The sequence below is a fragment of the Cololabis saira genome, chromosome 13 (assembly GCF_033807715.1).
Source record: "Cololabis saira isolate AMF1-May2022 chromosome 13, fColSai1.1, whole genome shotgun sequence".
In the NCBI taxonomy this organism is placed as follows: domain Eukaryota; kingdom Metazoa; phylum Chordata; class Actinopteri; order Beloniformes; family Belonidae; genus Cololabis; species Cololabis saira.
The window spans coordinates 34,013,733-34,036,771 of NC_084599.1; the positions used below are offsets into that span (position 1 = coordinate 34,013,733).

General features: G+C 38.5%; 1 protein-coding gene across 1 annotated transcript in view; it reads left to right on the forward strand.

Moving 5' to 3' along the window:
• raver2 (ribonucleoprotein, PTB-binding 2) overlaps positions 1-23,039 on the forward strand; it is a 128,998-nt gene that overhangs the window by 70,304 nt on the left and 35,655 nt on the right. The window contains exons 5-6 of the mRNA XM_061738722.1: positions 756-920; positions 16,057-16,248. Of these exons, the coding sequence (XP_061594706.1) occupies positions 756-920; positions 16,057-16,248 (357 nt within the window). The remainder of the gene's footprint in view (positions 1-755; positions 921-16,056; positions 16,249-23,039) is intronic.

A 23,039-nucleotide genomic window follows, 5' to 3' on the forward strand; every position in this document is an offset into this window, starting at 1 on the left:
GTAAAAAGGACAAAAAATACATAAATAAATTAAAAACATAGGCAATTTGTTTTAAGATGAGAATATAATGCCAACTTAAAACAATGAAAAGAGGTAATAGAACGCAAAAAGAGAGGAAGATTATTCCAATCTGATGGAGCTTTAAAATAAAATGATCTTTTACCAACCTCTTTTAAAATTCTAGGAACAAAGAAAAAGGAAAATTCATATATCTGAGTGAGTATGTATGATTATATAGAATCATGAGTTCTTTTAAATATGGAGGACAGTGAAAATAAACACATTTAAAAAGGAACTGAAGTCGGTGAAATTGCCGTCTAGATTTGGGTTGCAACCAGTTCAATGAATCAAACATAAAACAATGATGTGTTCTGAAAGGACAACGTAACACAAATCTACATAATTAATTAAATAATACAGTCAGAGGTTTAAGAAGAGAAAAGATAATTGGTATAAATATGTATAAATATGACCCCTGCCATCTGAATTTGTCAAAATTCTTAGCCTACCTAAAAAAAATACAAAACTAAAGTGTAAACACTAAAACTGTGTATGGCCAAAAATGCAAAGAGCCTAATCTCCTCTTCATTATAGTGTCCAAAAAAAACAGAGAAGTCAATTCAAAATGTTCTTATGAGCATTAGTGGTTGCTTGAATTATGATGGAGAATATAACAGTAGCTCAAGATCTGATAAACATTTAAATCAAGTAGTTTTTATGATATTGTTAATGTGCCAATCGACTGAATGTTGCAGGGCGACCGCACGCTGATGGTGCAGTGGATGGATGTCAACCAGCTGAGCCAAGAGGAGAACCTGCACTCCAAGTGTTTGTGTGTGGACCGTCTACCAGTGGACTTCTGCGACTCCGAAGAGTTGACCCAGTTTTTCTCCGAAACCTACAAACCCGTCTTCAGCCAGGTAAGATTTTGCATCTCTTCAAATCAAAACTGTATCGAGAAGAGATTAAAATGTAATTTCACAGTAAGTTGTGTACGGGAAAGAAATGCATCTTTGCTTCATAATCTCATTTTGAAACACTTCTGAATTGATCCCTGCCATCACACACACACACACACACACACACACACACACACACACACACACACACACACACACACACACACACACACACAGTTTGCAATCAAACACCACCAGGTCGGAATTGATCATATGAAATCCAGCCGCTATCATCCTAATCACCTAATCACTAAGCTGCTGTTTCCATGGTAAGGTGTGGCTGATACGGCACCACCCCCTTCCTCTGATTATTATTTATTTATTTAAGATTCAACCTGCTCCTTTTTAAATCCACTCCTCCCCAACACGGGCTTTTAAAGTTCACTCAGTGGATATGCTTTCCGCTGCATTTCCAGTTTTAGCTCCAACCACACTGCACCACTCCTACATGGAAATCAATACACCACACATCCTCCTGGTCCCATGATGCTTTGTGGGTGTTTAGCTCATGTTGACGCACTGTTGCAGAGCCAGCAGGCTTTGACCTATAGTTCAGCAGTTTTTATGTACAGTGCATGATGTGCTCATAAGTAAATAAGTGCATTTCTGTATCTAGGCTTTGGAATAGTCAACGCACAACGGCCGTGAAAGCCGCTGGACAGGAGTCCGCGGACAGAGATGGAGAGATTTGAAAGTGGCTACTCCAGCCTGCGTTACGGTGCTGCATTACATATTTACCATGATTATTATAGTATATGAGCGGTGGCCATCCGTTGGTCTTTCCATTATCTGTATCGGCTCCTCCATGATGTTAGCAGCGACGGTGCAAAATGCATGCGTTTCCATTGGGCTTTTAACAGAAACCGGCATTTCATGTCGGTCAAACAGCGACTTGCAGAGCTACGGTAAATTACACTGCAGGAATCAGAATGATTTTATGCAACCATTTCACTTACCACCCACAGTTTTTCTTTCTTCCCCCCAGCTGTTAGTGGATCCGTTTCCTGTGTGCACGGAAGTGCGAGAATAGACTGCAGTTAATGACACTTAAAATCAGCCAATATTTGGTGTGTATGTGCTTACGTGTTTTTCCCACCTCGGTGTGAGCACTGGACACGTGCCAAGCTGGTTCAAGGTGTTATATGGGGTTGTGCACTAATTGCAAAGTTTTTTTTTGTTTTTTTTTTTTATTTTAATTTAATTTAATCTACTATTTAGAAAAAGCACCTCAACACGGAGGGGCCTCTGCATAAGCAGCTCTGTGCTACTTCAGTCTGTGGCTGAGAGGAGCAGCACCCTCTGTATGGTCCTTTCTGGTGTTTTAAAGCTTTTATCTTGTTAGCATGTTAAGTATTATGCTGCTTTACTTAGTCTTAAACCTGTGAATGATGATACAAATCAGGATTTTCTCAAAGCATGATATCAGTTTCCAGATGTTCTGATGGTGACAGTGGGCTAATGGTTTTTCAGTCACCATTCACAGTTCGACAACAGACACAAAAAAATATATCAATGACCGCAACGATGTGTGACCATATATGTAGAGAATGTGTCATATGTTAATTAGAGAATGACATCATAAATAATCTTTTGTGGCTTTTTTGCGGGTTTTAGCTACATACCTTTGGAAATAGTTGGCAACACTGCCATTGCTGTGATCGATGAGTAAATGGGTGAGGAAGCGAAATAAACATTTGAACCATTTTTCAAATGTTTACATTATGGATTGCAGTTTTTTTTTTAAAGTAGTAAAACCTGCTTAGTAAGCAGGGTTTACTACCTTAAAACTACCTTAAAAAATACCTTACTAAATGTAAGCAGTGCTTACATTTAGTAAGTGATGTGTATTTGCAGCATGGTCTAATAGGTTACAGTCTTTGGGCTAAAAGCGGGGTATGGTAGCCTAGTGGTTGGGGTCTTAACCCTTACTGGCGCTGTACACATGGCAGCCCACTGCTCCTAGTTTGACTAGAGATGGGTTAAATGCAGAGAAAGAATTTCCCCATTGTGGGACTATTAAAGTAAAAAAATAAAAATACACAAAGCAACAATACCATGTGCGTCTTTTTCCTAGCACGTTACTGCTAACATTTTCTAATCGACACCAAACTGAGAGTAAAGGCAACTGGTTGAAAAGCAGGTAGCTTTCAAAGCTTTTGATCATAAACTTGTGGTGCAGTATCAGGTAAGAACCAGCTGATGGTGGCAACTGGTCCCCTTTGTTCTCAGCAGGACGTTTAAAGCTTGTTTATCTATTTCTTTTTGGACTTTGATATGCACTTGTCACACTCCTCGTGCTGTTTCAACAAAAGAAAGATTGAGAAGAAACTCAGTACATATTTTCCCCTTTATCAACACTTCTCGACATCTGTCTTCGGCAGTATCAGCGGTGACATGATCACCAAGACCAGGGGTCGGCAACCCGCGGCTCTAGAGCCGCATGCAGCTCTTTAGCGCCGCCCTAGTGGCTCCTGGAGCTTTTTCAAAAATGTTTCACCTTTTTTTTTTTCTTTTTTTCTTTTTTTTTCTTCTTTTTTTCCTTTCTTTCTTCTTGTTTTTCTTCCTTTTTCCTTTCCTTTTTAATCTCGACATTTCGACTTTTTTCTCGAAATTTAGACTTTTTTCTTGACATTTCGACTTTTCTCTCGAAATTTTGACTTTTTTTCTCGACATTTCGACTTTTTTCATGTCATTTTGACTATTTCCTTGACATTTCGATTTTTATCTCCACATTTCGACTTTTTTCTCAACATTTCTTCTTTTTTCTTAAGATTGTACTTCAACATTAATCTCGACATTTCGACTTTTTTCTTGAAATTTTGACTTTTTTCTTGAAATACTGATTTTTTTTTTCTCCACATTTAGACTTTTTTCTTGACATTTCGACTCTTTTCTCGACATTTCGACTTTTTGTGTGTGCATAATGAAAAAAATGCAGCATATGTTGCCTTCATTCTAAGGCTTATACAAGACTTTTAATTTTTTGTGGCTCCAGACATATTTGTTTTTTGTGTTTTTGGTCCAATATGGCTCTTTCAACATTTTGGGTTGCCGACCCCTGACCAAGACCATTTGTCTTAATTTAAAGAAACTGCATTACAGGAATAACAAAGATTTGAAATGTCACTTAAATGAAATCTCAGGCAGGATCTGTCAGCACTGACAATATTGAACTGTAAGATGTCCTGCTCAGTTCAAGTATTTATGTCTTAAATAACCACATTTTATGAAGTAATGTGTATTTTATTCCATCCATTTATTCAATTTCTTTGAATCATAATTAAAATGTGTTTTATAGGTATTTGTGCCCATAAATTCTTTGCATATAGTTATGAAAGTTATGTATATAAAATGTGGTGTAAAAAGAGGAACTGCTGGTGTTGTGGTTATGACTCCAGTGTTTTTGAACTCAAGTCCACTGATGCCCCTGTGACATTTTAGCCATTCACTCCATACCTCCTCTTTCACTTTTCATTTAGAGGAAAATATGCTTATTCGAAGTGATAGCTAATGAATTAAGAAAAAAAAGGTTGTGTTTTTTGTTGTTTTCCTTCTCATTCTTTGTTTGTACAAACTACCAAACGGAGCACCGTTAATGTGATCAAGTGTTACGCACTTGAGCAGCTGCAGCACTTTGTGAGCCCGTGTTCATTTTGGTTTGTTTGATTCGTCATTTGTTTTAGGACATTCATTACTGAATGTCATTCTGTCTGCAGCTTCAGTTCGTCTTACATAAACACCTTTCCTCCTTCAAGTGCATAGGTAGAACACAGCCTACTTGACACTTTTTCTTTGTTCGGAGTGCACTTAAACCCGTGGCCTTGCCCTGAGCGCTGCGGTTCTGCCACCCACGAAAAAGGCCCTCCAGACAGCACTTTAGCTCAAGTCGGCCAGGAGGTGTGGAGGAAAGCCAGGCTAAAAAATGTCAACCATAATAGAGGAAATGACAGCGGGATGGAGACAAAGGGTGAGATGGGAGTAAGTTGAGGGCACAGCTAAGAATGCCAAACCTATTAAAGAGTGCTTGGAGTGACAAAGGTGGTGACGTACAGTGCTGGGCTTAATGAAGGGACTCAGAAATGAGGTGAAACACTGTGGAGACGTGGGATTTCAGTCAAAGTAAGAAGAGTGTTGGCATACACTATATGTAACTGTGAGAGAAATAATGATGGCTAGGAACAAATTAAACTTAGCTCAAAGGTTAAAAGATTTTTTTTCTTTTTTTTAAAGGAAAAATGGTGATGTGTTTGTGAAGGGATAGGCATCTTGATGGTGGAGAAACCTGAGGAGGGACGGACCACGGAGGGAGGGAGTTTGATGAGAAGGATTTGGGCTTAGGGCTTCAACTGTTCTGTATTGGTCCTTTGCAAATACAGGACTGTCTCAGAAAATTAGAATATTGTGATAAAATTCTTTATTTTCTGTAATGCAATTTAAAAAAAAAAAAAAAAAATGTTCCGGATTCATTACAAATCAACTGAAATATTGCAAGCCTTTTATTATTTTAATATTGCTGATTATGGTTTACAGTTTAAGATTAAGATTCCCAGAATATTCTAATTTTTTGAGATAGGATATTTGAGTTTTCTTAAGCTGTGATGATCAGCAATATTAAAATAATAAAAGGCTTGCAATATTTCAGTTGATTTGTAATGAATCCAGAATGTATGACCGTTTGTTTTTGTAATTGCATTACAGGAAATCACAGGAGACAGTCCTGTATATGTCAGGATGTTGTAGCACGATGTTTCCCTCTGGGGGTGGTCTGAAATTCAGAGACCTATACTGCCCAGTTTGGCTATTTTTTGTTTAGTTTATTTGTGTTGTTGGTAAATTAGTTTTGCTTTGCTATGGAAAAGACAGCAAGGACTTAAACTGTTAAAATCATGAAGATCGTCCAGGAAAACTATCCTCTGTGCCCTTACCAGTTTATTATATCCAGCACTTCACCTTCCTTGCATTTAATTAGGTCATGGCCAGGGTCAAGCTAGCTTTTACTGGTGGCATGAGACGGAGCCGCATCATCTTGAAATCCAGCGATGAATAAAAAAACAAAAAAGAAATCTCATCCAAATAAAAGGACTAAATACTTGTATTGATGTTTTACTTTAAGAAATGTGAAGGTCCCTGTGACCTGGAGTAGCATTGAGTGGGTGTAGTTAACGGTGGATGGATAGTTATGTAAACAACCCCATGTTAGGTTTACAACAGACGTCCCTCGGGACATTTAACTTTAAGATCAGGAACATAAAAGAGCTCAGGACGGCTACGAAACTAACAATTCGAAGCAACTTAATGCCGATACATGTTGCATTGTCTTATTCAGGAACAACAAAAGATGAAATTTTGAATATTTAATATGCATTTACCCCGGAAATCACTGGTACTCCCTATTTCAACACTGTCCATCCATCCATATGGATGTTTATTTGTCTTCAGGGTCACGGGGGTCTGCCGGAGCTTGTCCCGGCTCACTTCTGGTTGAAAGGCAGGAGTACAAGCCTGGACAGGTCGCCAGTTCATCGCAGGGCCGCAGCTTAGTATCAGAAATCAGCCTAACTTACACGCTGTCAGTGACTGTGGGAGGAAGCAGAAACACGCAGAAAAAACCAGCACAGACAGAACGTGCAGATTTGACACAGAAAAACCCCCACTGGGATTTGAACCAGGAACTCTCTTGCTGTGAGGCAACAGTGCCAAACCTGTTTCAGCACTAATTACAATAATTTAAAGTACAGTCAAAAGATTCTTGACACAATTGTTGACACCATTTGGTAAAAAAAACAAAGTTTTACTTAAACAAATAAAGGAAAAGCTGATAACTGCCATGACTTATGACATCTTCAAACAAAATTGTCAGAAAGACCTAATAAAATCAATTTATTGTAATGGTTTTAAGTGCAATCGCTTTATCTTAAGATGGATCATTTAGTTTACGTCTTAAATATTCGATTTACTGTTGGTAATGTGTCTGATCGATCCGATCTCGTACTCCTACTCCGCCGGAGTGGCGCCGCTCTTCATGCAGATTAGCAGATCAACAACTGAGCTGCCGCGACCTCATCATTCAGTTCCCACTACTGACGTGGCCATTTAAACTTGTGTCCACACACACACACATAAATATGCAGAGACGAGCTGACAGGCGCTCCTCGGAGGCCGGTGCTGCCGGGGCTGCCGGGGCTGCAGTCAGTTGTCAGCCAGGACCATGACTTGTGTTCGGAGCTGTCAAACACTGGTTGCAAGCTCAGCATCTTTGGCTCTCTGCACCTCAGGCACACACACACACACATAACACACTCCTGAGTTTTTCTTGGTTTTCCTGTCGCAATGTTGAGCCTCAACATCGAAAAATACTTACTTGTTCTGTCATTACATTTTAACTTTTTCAGTTTTTTCCCTTATTGTGCTGATGAAATTCTGTGTTGTTTGAATTGAATTTGAATTTGAATTTTTATTCACACTCACACATGTGAATTGGTCTCCTGGAGAAGCTATCAAAAGCTTATGGTAGGAGCCAATGAACATGCATACAGTAGGCAGGAATACATACATGCACTTGCACTTAATACACACATAACACAACAAAACAACATGCACATTATACTAGACTACCACTTACATGCAACATATCACATTACAAACACTTAACATGAAACATTTTGTGATCCCGGAGTGTACATTTATATATATGAGCTTAACAATTGATTCTTTAACTGCCGTTTAAATATGGAGATGGACTGTGACTTTTTAAGGTTATCATTCAGCTCATTCCAGATCTGTGGTCCCCGACACACAACACCCATACTTGTTCCCACAAGTTTACGTTTTTTTCCTATAATAAGGTGTTTATGTCTAGTTTTGTGGGTGTGCTGGGGAACGGAGATTGGGATGAGTTGAGTTAGTCTGGGATTCAAACCTGAGACCACCTGATATATTGTACACGCATTATGGAAGTAGTTATATTCTTTGAGTCGAAGAATACCATAGTGGGCAAACAGATGTCGAGTAGGTGAGTTAAATTCAGTCCAAGAGATGGCACGGATCATTGTTTTCTGTAAAACTTCAAATTTTTTTAGATGACTGGGGTAAGTACTACACCAAATAATATTGCAGTAATTTAAATGAGGTTCAAACAAGGTTTTATAAAGAGTGAGAAGGGCAGAGCGTGGAAGCAGGTGTCTCAGTTTGAAAAACGTTGTTCATGTAAGACTTGGGTTAAACATCCCCTTGCTAATGAAACATTTACATCTGATGTGAAGATTTTCTGTCCGCCGGCTCACCAACACAAACACGCTGCCCTCTGATGGAAAAGTCTTGATAATTAACATCTCTGACGCAGGTTAGATGCTCTTCAGGCTGGTGATGAACTGATTTTCACTTAATCCCGTAACTGTCAACGTTAGTGATCACAGAGCAAGTTTGTACCGACTCTTTTGTGCCATGACTCGGCTGAGTTGCGCCAGCGTTTTTCAGCTTTGTGACCTGCTCAGTTGTATCGGGAAGGAGCCGCCTGTAGATACAAGCTGTAGAAACCCGTCGCTGCTTTGAGTGACTCAAATAAAAGCTGAGGCTGCAACTTTATACTACTCTTGTGGCAAAAATAGCTTCATTTCATAATAATTCGCAAATAGTTTTTGAGCATTTGAGGGTAGTTCTCTACACACATAAAGACCAAAGTTCATCATGTGGTGGTTTACACAATTAAAGATTCATTTGTCATGCAAACGGCCAACCATGCAGCGATCAAAGACATTAGTGGGATTAATATTAGGTGTCACAATCATTGTCGCAGGATGCTACACGTCTCTCTTTAAGATTTGAACGTCTGCTTTGCTTCACTCCGTTTTTGTTTGACGTGAGATTAGTTTAATCATAACTACCTGTTGGCCTGAAAGGCCTGAAAGACTGTTCTGTTAATTAGACAGATGCACGATAACTGCTAATTGCATGAGAAAAATTTCTTCTGGGCCAATCTTTTTTAATTTACATCAAGAATAATTTAGAGGATGAAGGATGAGGTGTCAAATTGATGAAGTTAATCACCCTTTAATTATCTTAAACAACTCCTTCAGGACACGGTGCATGACAATGAAAAATAAAAACGCGCCGCATGATTAGAGCTGCGCGCTCATTTAAAAAATATGGCCTTGAGTGATAATCAATAAAAACTGTATCTGTTTTCTCTGTCCAGTTTATTAATCCGTTTTGCATCCAAGCATCAAACCATGATATAATGAAATAACAAAAAATACATAAATAATGTAGAATGCAGCAATTGTTCAACAGTTTTTAGTGCAGGCATTGTGAAACCAAGATATTTAATGTCAACTTGATTCAGTTCATTAGAACATGTACTCGTTTTCTTTTTAAATACATATAACCCTTTCCAAAAATCTGTCTATGATAAAACATCTGCCATTTTATAAAGTTGCGTTTGCTGCTTATAGCACTAAGAACATGTTATGGCATCAAGGATAACAAGTGACGAAGGGCCTTGCGTGTCTATTTTTCCCCCATTTGTCCCATAAGCATGTTTTTTTGCCTTAAATTCATTTAAAGCTTTAACTTTTCAGCCCACAATACACATTACCATCCCCTCTGGTTCATCCCAGATGCCTTCAAACCCGCCGAGACGTCAAAGCCACCTTTTGCTAACGAAAGACTCGATGTTGCACAGTAAAGATTTAGGTGGAATTTGTTTTACGGTACATTTATACTTTATACCAAGTCTTTATTTCCAACCTGGCTATATTATTATCTGTGCAACTGAATGTAAATTGAAAAATTGATGCATATTAAGAAGTTGAATGAAGGTCATAAACTGAAGTTAATCTTGGGATCATGCAAATTGAATGATGTTGCTGTTGATCAGCTGACTTTGTCAATCTCCAGCATGAAGGTTGGTAGTTTAATTCTCAGCCCTACCAACTCTAGAAATGACATTGGATAAGATACTCAACGCTCATATATCTCCGATATAACTGGTATGATGTTGTGAAAACCAAACACTAAATTACGTAGAGATCGTGCACATATGATGAGCATTAGTGTGTGAATGGGAGATTGAGAAGCGTGATGTGCTTCGTTAAACCTGGACAACGTAAAAGATGCCGTTGCAGACATGTAATGCAATAAAAGTCACAGTGAAAGTGAGATTTTATCACTTCTTTTATGTTTAAATAAGAAAGAATAAATGACAGCTGGCATTTACAAGGCTCGGCTTAAGTCCACACGTCTACTTAAAATTTGCATAATTGTGCGAATCTGAATAACTACTGTGAGTGAAGCTGGAGGAACATTTTGAGTCTTGATTGCTTACACACAGAAATGCATAAACACCCACACATTTAGAATTTCAATGCCATGTGTGCAGAGCCCACTTCCGTCTCACACTTATTTTTTGTTTCGGAGCGCACACAAATGATGGTTGGTAAGATTTTATTTGTTTTTCTTTGTCTTTTCTGGCTGGTATCCTGCATTCGCCACCCTTTTCTCGCTCTCTTCTCTCATCAGTCACTTGCCATTTAATCCATTACTGATGTTTCCTTCCCTCACTCCATCGTTTCCTTTCCCAGTGTTTCTCTCCCTCCCTCCCTCTCCTTGTACACCCACCATCCATCCATCGCTCAAGTGGTAGAGTGGTTTAGGTAATTTTCATACTGTTTGCCTAATATATTCTGATGATAATGGCCTCTCCAGCCACTCCTCCACATATGCATGTATTTTCTCCCCCGAGAGGAAACGGAGGACGATGGAAGTGGAGGCCCGGCTGATTGAGAGCTGATGCCAACAGTTAGCAGTGTGCCAACGCTTTGGTTGGGTTGTGTTAGAATGATAAAGAAATAACAATAGGGAAGACAAAGCAAACCATTTTATTTTGGAATTTGTCATGTTTCTTCAATGAATGTGGTTTTACTGCTATTTCAACATTTAGAGTCATCACCAGAAAAATAACACCAGAAAAATAACTTATTTGACAATTTTCACCTGTTTCAAGTAAATTTTCACTTGAAATAAGTAGAAAAATCTGCCAGTGGGACAAGATTTATCTTCTTATTACAAGCAAAAAAAATCTCGTTCCACTGGCAGATTTTTCTACTTATTTCAAGTGAAAATCTACTTGAAACAGGTGAAAATTGTTGTTTTTTCCAGTGATGAGTCTTGTTTTAAGTGTAATGAGATTTTTTTTACTAAAATGAGACATTTTCACTAGAAATAAGACAAATATTCTTGTTAAGATTGTGAGTTTTTGCAGTGATCCATTTTACTTATCCTGTGAAGGACAGAGTCATATTGATAAGTTCAGAAAACAGTTTTTTATTGTTGTGTTTTGATGTATTTGATGTAATACCAGTGGATATTTAAAGCTTACAGAAGGCTGCATTTAACTGCTGCTATGTCATTCGTGCAGTATTTCTGCAGGTGTTTTGGTCAGTGCTATTATTTGTAATATATTATATTATTTGTAATCAGCACAAATTATCTGTCCCCATGTGATAAAATCCCCCATCCCCCCTGATTTTTTTTTTTTTTACAACTCGAGTGCTGGAGACAAGTAAAAGACAATAATATGTCACATTAGATACAGTTTTTCTGTCTTGCACGCCGTGGCAGGAAGTCAGTAATCCAGGTGATTGTGATGGTCCACGTCACCTGTCTCATCTGGAGCTTCTTGAGTGGTAATGCAGACTGAATCAACGAGGACAAGATGGCAATCTGAGGCCCTCAGTCGGACCATTGGCTTATCCAAGTTGCATGTCATCCTCATCCTCCGCCGTGCATTCAAACCCAGCGAGACCACGTCTTATTTTGTTAATGTATTTTTTTGTTTAGTTTCATTGTTTGATCTTTGCTACAGGAAAAAGATTACCAAAGGTATTTTGAAGGGGGATAATCGCTACCACTGGGAATAATCACTGCAATCCCGTCCTTTAACCCTTGTGCTGTCTTTGGGTCAAGGGAGGGGGAAGGGAGAAAAGAAGGAATGAAGGAAAAGATGGAAGGAAGGAAGAAAGGAGAAAAGAAGGAAGGAAGTAGGAAAGGGAGTAAGGAAGGGAGGAAAGATGGATGGAAGTAAGGAAGTAAGGAAGAAAGGAGAAAAGAAGGAAGGAAGTAGGAGAGGGAGTAAGGAAGGGAGAAAAGATGGAAGGGAGGAAAGAAGGGAGAAAAGATGGAAGGAAGGAGAAAAGGAGAAAAGAAGGAAGTAGGAAAGGGAGTAAGGAAGGGAGAAAAGATGGAAGGGAGGAAAGAAGGGAGAAAAGATGGAAGGAAGGGAGAAAGGAAGGAAAGACGGGAGGGAGGAAGGAATGGAGAAAAGGGAAGAAGGAAGGAATGGAGAAAATAAGGAAAGAAGGAAGGAAAGGCAAAGAAGGTAATAAAGGAACGAATGACGAAAGGGAGGTAGGAATAAAAAGGAGTAAAGGAGGGTAAAAAGGGAGGAGAAGAGGAAAGGAAGAAGGAAGGAGAGAGCATGGCAGGAGGAAAGAAGGATAGAAGAATTGGGTCATTTTGACCCAAAGACAGCACAAGGGTTAACTGTGTTTTCTTTATTTCTGAGCTGTAAAGTTGGAGATCATTGGCTCATGTAGCCTGCTGTAAAATATTTAATATCTAAATGTAGACTCTTGCTGCAGATGCAACTTGATAAAAACCAGGGGCAGGCCAAGTGAACATTTCCCCAACTTTGACAACACCTACACTGCATTACCAGTGGAAACAGAAAATAGAAATAGCTTTCTCTTTTTGTGTTCAACTGCTTATTGACATCTGCAGAAATTGGGTGGGAGGTTAGACGGAAATACAAAACCTGTGTCACTGGCATTATACGTTGTTATTGAAAAGTAGAATACAATAAAAAAGAGACACTCGGCATCCAAGAGAAAACAGACAAAAATGTCAATAAACAAGTGCAGCACTGCAGGATAAAAAATAAAACGTCTCGTAGAGTCGGGTGGTGCAAAGAAAGTCCTACTTTTGCATGATAGGTTTTCTGGCCTCCTCCAACAAAGTGGTGGTATTTTCCTTACTGAGTGTTATCTAGGACACTGATCTAAACTGATGGGGTATTAATTTAGGATTAATCCACAGTTGAGAGGTAACTTTTTTTAGAGGGTATGAAACCAGTCATTAACATCTCCTTTTATAACAGTGGTGTCAAGGTCAGTCATCCATTATTAAACATAATTGTGGTGTTCAGGCTGGAGGGATATCAAGCCTTGATTGACAGTAAAAGTGATCAGATCTACAATTATATAACATTTCCAGAACATGTACCTGACGCTTCCTGGTGAGGCAGTGTAAATATGACACTTGTAGTAATTGCATGATGTACTATGTATCTTGGACATTGATGCCTGAGGGTTTGCTGACCCTTCCAATAATAACTAAAAAAAAAACATTTTGTTAGCTTTTCACAAAATAAGGAAGAGAACCTATGGACGGTGTCACAGACTCACTAAAGAAATTCTTCTCATCATTGAATGTCGTCTTTAGCAATTTTAATATGCGCTTGGTTTTCAGGTGTTTTATTTCTCCAAAAGCAAAAACTGTTTTTATTTTTTTTTCTCTGAAAAACTTAATAGAAATATGACTCTTTAAGAGGATGATGTGAATTAATATTTGACTATTGAACTCTGCAATCACTTTTTGGACCTTGTGCACAAAGTGACAACAAATGAAATGAAAAAAACTCACAAATGTAGATGGATCTCTCTGTAATATTTATTCTCTGGTGAGTAATATTTCACCCAGAGCCACTTTTGAGCTTTTCAACTGTAATGTTGCTTCAGTCTCAGCAGCTGCATTTCAGAGGGGAAAAAAACACACAAGCAGAATAAAACAACCCTAGATGTGCTCTCTCTCTGCACTTAAAGGTGGTCTGAACTTGTCTATGGGTCATACCATGTTTTTTTTATTTTTTCGCTATATTTTGTAGACATCTGTATTTATCAGATCCCTTTCAAGTTCAAGTTAACTTTATTAATACCCGTAGGTAGACGGGTTTTGTATATCTTTTAAACATATACAAAAACATGTCTTAAACTTTTAATTGGAACAATTCAATGTAAATTACTACATTATGCTTCATCCCTTTCATTCAGACCCCAGAACCTTTTAACATAAATATATTTCTGAAAATATAGAAACAACATATCGCACTAACCCTAACGCATCAAACCAAAACTTATAATTTTCGTTTTCGTTTAGATATTCATTTGAAAATGGTGTGAAATTATAAGCCTACTTTATTCTGAGGAGGTGAAATAATAATAAACACCGATTGTACAGCTTCAAATATTTAGTATATTCCTTTTTTTAAATATTGTTTCAGAATTCTACTGACAATAAGCCAACGGATATATTTGAACCACTGTTGTTGTTATTGTATATTATCTACTAACTTCAAGCTATTAACCCGCTTGCATTATTAGCTCCTTGCATTATTTAGTTTAATGACTGTTCTCGTCAGAAAAGTCAATCTTTCTCAAAACAATCTGGTCAGAAGTATCCTCTACCGTTAAGAGATCTGTCTATTGATTAGTGACCTAACAGATGTAGTAATGATGTTCTATAGACTTTACGTAATGGAAACATCAGGCATCATATGGGCTGTGGATCCTATGATAGATTTTTATTTTGCTTAAAGCTGTCGCCAATTTGCTTCAGGTTTGCTCCGACAAATAAAGCTGTGCTGGGTTGTGTGTGTACTTGTGTGTTTCCCTGGAGCGGTGATCGAACAGTGAGGTGAAATGTCTTTTACATTGTGCGTGGGTTTCTTTTCTTTTGAAGTTTTTGCTCCTTTTATTTTTTTCATTTTATTTTCTTTAAAGGGGCTGAGGTGTACGATTTCACCTACGCCGATGCACAATGTTATCTGCGATTTACCTTTTGGAGGGAAAACACAAAAAATCCCTCTCTAGACCTCCATGTATCTACACTTTCAGACGATGCACTGCACTTCATTCATCCATTATCCATACCTGCTTATCAGCTCAACACCGCAGGTGCTGAATCCTGTCCAACTCTAAGTCTATTAAGGTGATTTGATATTTTTTATGAACTAAGAAGCTGAGTAAACAAATGAGCAGCGAGTTCCTATATTTAATCAAGCACTTAAAGCGGTGAGCAGCTTGCAAAAGGCAACAGCTTGTCCATATAAGCCATCAATAAAGAAGGCTAGCCCTGGCAGTAAATGGATTAGCTGAAAACACATGAAGAGAGATTTATAATACATAAATTATTTCTTACAAAAGCTGACAGTAGTTTTCTTCTTCTTTTTTCTCTACACCTCCACACAGTGTGTCTACACCAGGGGTCGGCAACCCAAAATGTTTTAGAGCCATATTGGACCAAAAACACAAAAAACAAATATGTCTGGAGCCGCAAAAAATGAAAAGTCTTGTATAAGCCTTGCATTCTGCATGTATCTATATTAGTTATAACTGGGAGAAGATTTTTTTTTTCTCATTTTGCACTCGAAATGTTGAGAAAAAAGTTGAAATTTCCAGAAAAAAGTCGAAATGTCGAGATAAATGTTGAAGTACAATCTTGAGAAAAAAGTCGAAATGTTGAGAAAAAAGTCGAAATGTTGAGAAAAAAGTTGAAATGTCAAGAAAAAAGTCGAAATGTCCAGAAAAAAGTCGAAATGTCGAGATTAATGTTGAAGTACAATCTCGAGAAAAACGTCAAAATGTCGAGGAAAAAAGTCAAATTGTTGAGAAAAAAGTCAAAATTTTGAGAAAAAGTCGAAATGTCGAGATTAAAAAGGAAGAAAAAAAGGGAAAAATAGAAAAAATAGAGAAAAATGGGAAAAAAAAAAAAAAAAAAAGAAAAAAACGAAAAGAAGAAATAAAGGAAAAAAAAGGTGAAACATTTTTGAAAAAGCTCCAGGAGCCACTAGGGCGGCGCTAAAGAGCCGCATGCGGCTCTGGAGCCGCGGGTTGCCGACCCCTGGTCTACACTGTATAAATACATGTACATATACACTTGAGGAAATATGTACCGATGTTGAGGGCGAAAAACGACTGCCTAACTAGATGAAAGCATTGTGGAGAAACTTTCAAAGTCATTGTTGTCATTATTCTGTGTCCTCCAGCTCGCCCAGGATGAGGGCAGCTCAGTGCGAGGCTTCGGCGTGGTGGAGTACGAGAGCTCAGAGCAGGCCGAGGCCGTGCTGACGGAGATGGACCGGACGCCAGTGGGAGGACAGGAGGTCCGTCTGTCGCTCTGTACTCCCGGCACCTCGGGGAGAAGCACCTTGGCCGCTCTCATCGCCGCCCAGGGTATGGTGAGTACACCGGACAGGAACAGAAGCATCGTCACAAACATGTAAAACAGAGTGCTGTGTGTGTATATGCTGTCCACATTTGACATCTGGCCACAAGATGCTGCCCACAGGTCAGATATATATATATATATGTATATGAAAATTCCCCTTTAAGAGAAGCCAATGAATCTCATCACAACTTACATTGGTGTACTAAGTAGGTACTCTGTATGATAATGTCATTCCTATATATGCAGTGAAATGTGTTCAATCAGCACAAGCCTTGTTGAAGAATATTCTTGGATATTTCACATCATTACACCTCGTTACAAATGCATTCTGTTTGTGATTAGTAGCCGAATAAGGAAACAGTGTTTGTTTGAAGTTTCTCAAATCAGAAGAAATGCATTACTATACAATCAGGTTTAGGAATCATGTAAAAACCTTGTTGTATCTGATGAAAGTTTGTAAAACCGCCTTTTACTCCAAAGGTGGCTGATATCAGTGAAGCTTACTTCTTCATGAGTAGTCAGGTGGCTGTAACCCATTACCCTCTGACGTCCATAGTAAAACTCTTTTAAAAAAACAAACAAAAACCCCAAAAACTGTAATTTCTAGTTAGGGTTGGGCGATATGGACCAAAAATCATATCTCGATATTTTCTAGCTGAATGGCGATACTCGATATATATCGATATTTTTTCTGTGCCATAATTGGGGTTTCCCCCAAAGCATTATAGCATAGCATCTCTGTTAGCTTCATTTTTTTCTGAGCCAAACCCTTAAAAAAACAGTCAGTTTTAATACAAAGCCTTGTGCCAAATGTCACACAGGTACTTTTGTTAACAGAGGTCTGCACAATATCAAAATGTATAAAACAAATGAAATAAAAATAAACTGCCTGCTTATATAGAATAAAAATGCTTCTTGAATAAAATAAAACAAATATTCCTTTTCTGCATAACAATTAAATTAAAATACACTGTGCAATGAATACAATGTGGACAGTAACAGGCAGACTTTTCCACTGAGGTTGACAGTTGTGCAAATAACAAAACATTTGAGCAAATCTCAAATAAAACATTCAAGTCAATTTGTCACAAAATAAGGTATATCAAAATCATAAAAAAAAAATGTTTTTTCTTTTTTAATAATCGATATAAACGATATTGTCTCGTACCATATAGCGTTTGAAAATTTATCGATATAAATTAAAATCTCGATATATCGCCCAGTCCTATTTCTAGTAAATTTCAATAATGCTCATAAGATATTTTGCAAAATTATATCACGCCAAGACAACTTTTTTCTTTTTTTTTCTGGGACATAGCTACATGCTGGATGTAATTGCTGGTATGATAATGTGCTTTAGTGGTGTGTTTAGTGTTGAATCATAACAACGGTTGTTGGGTCCCTCTATAGTAACCTTTGTTTAAGCCTTAAACACAGAACAGCATGTGACAGAACTGTGAGATCAAAATGGTGAGGTAACGCAGCAAAGGACACCCAAAGGAAGTACATTGTTAATAGAGCCACTGAGCTACACTGTTTGATATAGTTAAACATTTTCAGTATTCGTCCACACTTGTCAAAATGTCAAATTTTGGTGCATATTCACAGGTTGACGATTGTGAACATGAACGGAATCTTTTACTCTTCAGTGGAAATATTTAGTTGATTTCTCTGGATTTTACTTTGATTTCCACCGACGAGCACAGATGTTACTGTCTCCAGATGCCACTGCATAGGAACACAACTGATCAGAGAAGTGACACTGCAACCAACAAAAAACACCCCAAACTGGCGGGCAGTGCAGTAGGAGGGCTGATGAATGACTGTTCTCGGCTTTGCAGTAAAAAATTGCAGTAAATTCAAAGAACATGCCGCAGAAATATTGCCTCATATCTGGAAAACCCTACGCTACATCACCGAAACATTAGACTTCCCAAGGAAACGGAAGCTGAACCGCTCACAGCCACTTCTAGTTGTGGTGCCAGTGCCAAACGGTTAGCGCACATCTTGGTTTGAGATGTATCAGGGTTTGACATGATGCTCATGCGTGAACACCCCCGAGCTGAGACACTCTGGAGCTGTGATGTCCCTCCTACACAGGGCTGTGGTAGAAGAGAGGCACTGACGTGATAATTATAGTTCTGTAGACTGATTGCGCTGCCCTACTGTCTCCTGCTGCCTAAAATAAACCAAAGTCACAGCTTCTGACACAGTAACGCTTTTATACATCTTATACATATAAGAATTCATATAGATGCATTAGATCCAGCACTCTGGATCAGAAGTAAAGATTAATAAGATTTGTAGTTAGTTACAGTGAAGGAACTCTACTCGACAATATTTATAAAATTTGTTGGTTTTTTGTTGGGTTTTTTGTTACAATTCTTGTCCATCAAAGCACACAAATTTCTCAATTTCAAAAAAGCTGATTGCAGATTTTCTGTTGGTGTTGTTTGACATTTCATCTCCTGCAATGATCTCAGGTATTCGGCATTCAGTAGCTTCTTTACCATCAGTCTGTTTTTATTATCTGCTTTTATTATATGTATGTGTGTGTGTGCATGTGTATGTATGTATATATATATATATATATATATATATATATATATATATATATATTTGTACTTCTTTTTTTTTATTTTTTAGTATTGTTCTTTTTAATTTGCATATTCAAAATAAAGCTCAATAAACAATTATTGACGAGCTTTGATTTTGGACCTGGAATGAACATGATTCAGATCATTTTTATTGGGGTCCAACCTATGCTGAAAGTCACTTTGTTCCTGTAGGCTGTTAAGTTTTATTCCAAAAGCTAAATATAGTCTTAATTTAGTTACCCAAAGTACACGCAAGTAAAGTTTTCTCTAATTTACAACCCTCAAATTTGAAAAAATGGCAATCTGATCCAATCAATCCTGCAAAACCGTTCTTTTCTTCACATTTACTGGACGGGGCAGGACTGAGCTGACAGATCAGGCCAGCTCAAGACTGCTACCCTCTTACCGCGTGGAGGACATGGAGTTCACCTTGTCTTATTGGAAAAGATGTCCATGAAACAGGTTGATCCCTGGACGGCAGCATAAGTGGCTGTAAAATCTCACTGAATTTTTCATGCATCAATGCTGCCATCCCAGGAGAACACCTATACACCCCCATCCCATAATAGCTCTGGCTTTTAAGCCTGTTGCTGACAACAGTCTGGATGATCTTTTTTGCCTTTGGTCTGCAGAAAAAGCATTCTATTTCTTTCACGAGAAGATCAGGAACACTGATTTGTCTGAATATAATTGTGCATCCCGGGACGGTGCATCATTCCCAATCCCTGGATTGTGAATGTATCTCCCTATCGGCTCATGGTGGCAGCTGTAAGTCTGACTGGTCGTGTACTCTCACCATTCCTCTTTACCCTGCACACATCAGACTTCCGAGTCATGTCACCTGCAGAAATGCTGAGACGACTCTGCAGTTGTGGAATCAGTATCAGCGATGGACAAGAGACTAGGGCTGAGGATCGATTCAAATATCAAGAATCGATTCGATTCCGATTCTTAAGATTCAGAATCGATTATTACGCTTTGATTCGATCCGATATTGATTTGGGTTCCTGTTAATAAAACTGTTTTTTCAGCTGTTGCATGAATTATATGACTGTCTAGTTATGCAACATATTAATAGTAGTATTATATTGAGATTAAACATCAAGTATTGGCAGCTAATGATGCTGTAAGGACCAATCAGCTGCCAGAATGCTGATAGAACTGCTTTCAGAAACATCGTGTGGGTCAGAATTATCAAACAGATCCAGGGCAGCATGCAGAGGACGAAAGAAATCGCTTTTATTTTTTCCCCATTTATGAGAATTTGGTTTTTAACATTTATGCAAATGTAACCCCAAGACAGTATATAAAGCAAAGAAATATAGACAATTTATGCAATTATAACTGAAAACTTTAATGTTTTCATACTTTTAAACATATTTAAAGGCAAAAACATGGCACCAGTTATTCTTGTGTCCAACAAAATATTCCTTTTTTGGGGATAAACAAAAAAGTACCAAAAGTTGTAATGTAATGATGATAAAACAAAAACAAAAAAAAAGATTTTTTTTTTTTTTTTTAATCGATCTTTAGACATATGAATCGATTTTTAGGAATTAATATGCGAATCGATTTAAAATCGGAGAATCGGTCTTTTCAACACAGGCCTACAAGAGACTGAGTACAGAGAACTGGTGGACCGATTTGTGACCTGGTGTGGGAACAATCCTCTCATCTTGAATGTGAGTGACACAAAGAAGATTATTGTGGATTTTAGCAGAGCCAGGATTAAGTTGAGTAGTTTTTCCATCATGAGAGAAGAAGTGGAGGTGGTGGAGGAGGAGGAATACCTGTTCACCTGGACAACAGGCTGCACTGGAGATACAACACTGATGCTGTTTATAAGAAAGGACAGAGCAGACTTTACTTCTTGTAGAAGCTTTCAGTGTTTGCAGCAAGATGTTAAATATCTCCTATAAGTTGATAAAGGAGGCTGGCTCTGTTCTGGGGGCTGTTCTGGAGCTGATTGTTCAAAGGAGGATACTTTATAAAATGAAGAGCATCAGGGACAACCTAAGCATCCTCTCCACGTGATTCAGCATCACCGTGTCTTCAGATCTGCTGCAGCTGACCGCTACAGGAGACCCTTGCTGCCCACAGCAATAAAACTCTACAATTAATCTTTAAGGAGACTTAAATGACTACTGCAAAATTTAATTTCCCTTCGCGGATGGATAAAGTCTTGTTAAAATTGAATTTGAACTGAAGTACTTTACAAACCCTTGCCAAAGTAACTTGTTGGCAATGCGTTTATACCACCTAAGGATGAATAACCGTTCTTTATGCAGTGTCGTGTGAGGAATAAAAGCTCTTTGGGGTCCAGTTATGGTTTGTGTTCTTACCATTTATGCACTTAGATGTCATGATATAAAACAATTCAAGAAATTACTTTTCTTGATGTGCCTGGAATACAAAAATAGTTGTTTCTGCATTTTATTTCCAGTGACTGTTATTCTTTATAAAGTTTAAAGGGTAAATTATAGGTCTATAAAGTATTAATGGCATGAAAAAGAGCAGAGAGACGGATATTTAACTCCATCTTTTGTTTTATAATGAATCATCATCCATAACTTCATAATTGAGACATGCTGTTGAGAGGTAGCATACAGAGTTTTCTGTTTCAGCTTCATGGATGAAGACAAAGGAGGACATCTCTATTAAAAGAGACACAAAAAGACTAATTTAAAAAAAATACCCTATTACTGGGATAATGCTTGATGCGCAGGGGAAACCAAAGTTCAGCTTTCTATAAATTCAGCATCCCACACTGTAATAAAGAAGCAAAACGGTGCTGCTCTGTTGCTTCTGGTCCTGGATGCATTGAATGAATCGAAAGAATTGTGATCTCGGAGAATTAAGTAATTTTTGACAACATGCATCGCTTAATTTCATAAAATAAGGTTTGAGTCTTGTGTCTGTCAGCAGGGCAACAATACAAAGTGTGCATCCAACAGCAGACAATGAAGTGTCCAGCATAAGTCCTGACCTAAATCCCACCTAAAAAAAAAAAGAATCTTTGAAAAATAGACAATGCTAAAAAAAAAATAAAAAAAACCCCTGCAAATGTAAAAGATCCTGGACAAATAGGAAAGTAAAAGCAGATGTTTGAAAGGACCTTTTTAGACGGCTACACAATAATAAGAGGCTGTAACTGTGGCCAGAGGTGCTGGAACCACATGTTGGACCAAAAGAAACCTCAGTGCTGTGTCTTTTGACTGTTCATTTCACTATTTGAAAGTCTTGTTTGTTGCCGCTGTTGATTTAATTTCATAGGATACCCAACAATAGAAGGTGCTGCATACGGGTTAGTTTATTATCTTATTTCATCATTTTAATATATTTAGACTGGAGCACTGAGTTGGTGGAGGCTACAGCAACAAAGACTCTTCACCTATACCTGGAGGGTGTTCATCTCATCTAATGTGTTCACATTTCCTGTGTGCATTCACCCAAACCTTGAACGGTTACACGATATACAGCAGCGCGGCGTCGGCTGCAGACTATGAATTATTATGTGAGGGTAAAGAGAACGTGGCTTTTGTACAATGTCCCAAAACGACCAGGCTGAAAAGAAAAGCAATAACAGCTGCGGCAACAGAGACGATGACATTTATAGAAACGTGGTGGAGAAAGGAACCTGAACAAAGGAGGAGAGCGATGAGGTGGATGGAGGGAAAGCGTCTGAGTGTGTGAGGACTGTGGGGTGAAATGGGTAGCCCACGGCTCCTCCAGGATTACTGCTGCCAATGTTAGCAGCCAGTGAAAGAAACATCAGACCTTCAGAGAGAGATCAAGACCTACTCCCGGCTACAGTTTCCTTCTGGGGCAGTTCTCTCCTTCTCTCCTGGTAGTTGAGTGTGAAGTCTGAAGGCCAGATGGCCGCCTCCTCCCTCCTCATCCTCCTCTCTTCTCCCTACATCCCTCTTCTTCTTACCCAGTCTTTCTCGCCTTCTCTCCTTCGCAGCTTCCTTACCTCCCTGGTGTGTGTGTGTATGTGTGTGTGGGTGGGTGGGTGGCTGGATTTTGTGCCCACAGCCAAACAGACGATGCATGCTGACATTTTCTTCAGCAGAAGAAAAGAAATGAGAGAATGAGAGAGAGAACGAGAGAGACGGCACTCTCCTCCTCATCCTCCTCCTGTCCTGCTTTTCTCTTCCTGTGAAAGATGCTGTCAGCTACAAGTGGCCTTGTTCAACGCCAGAAC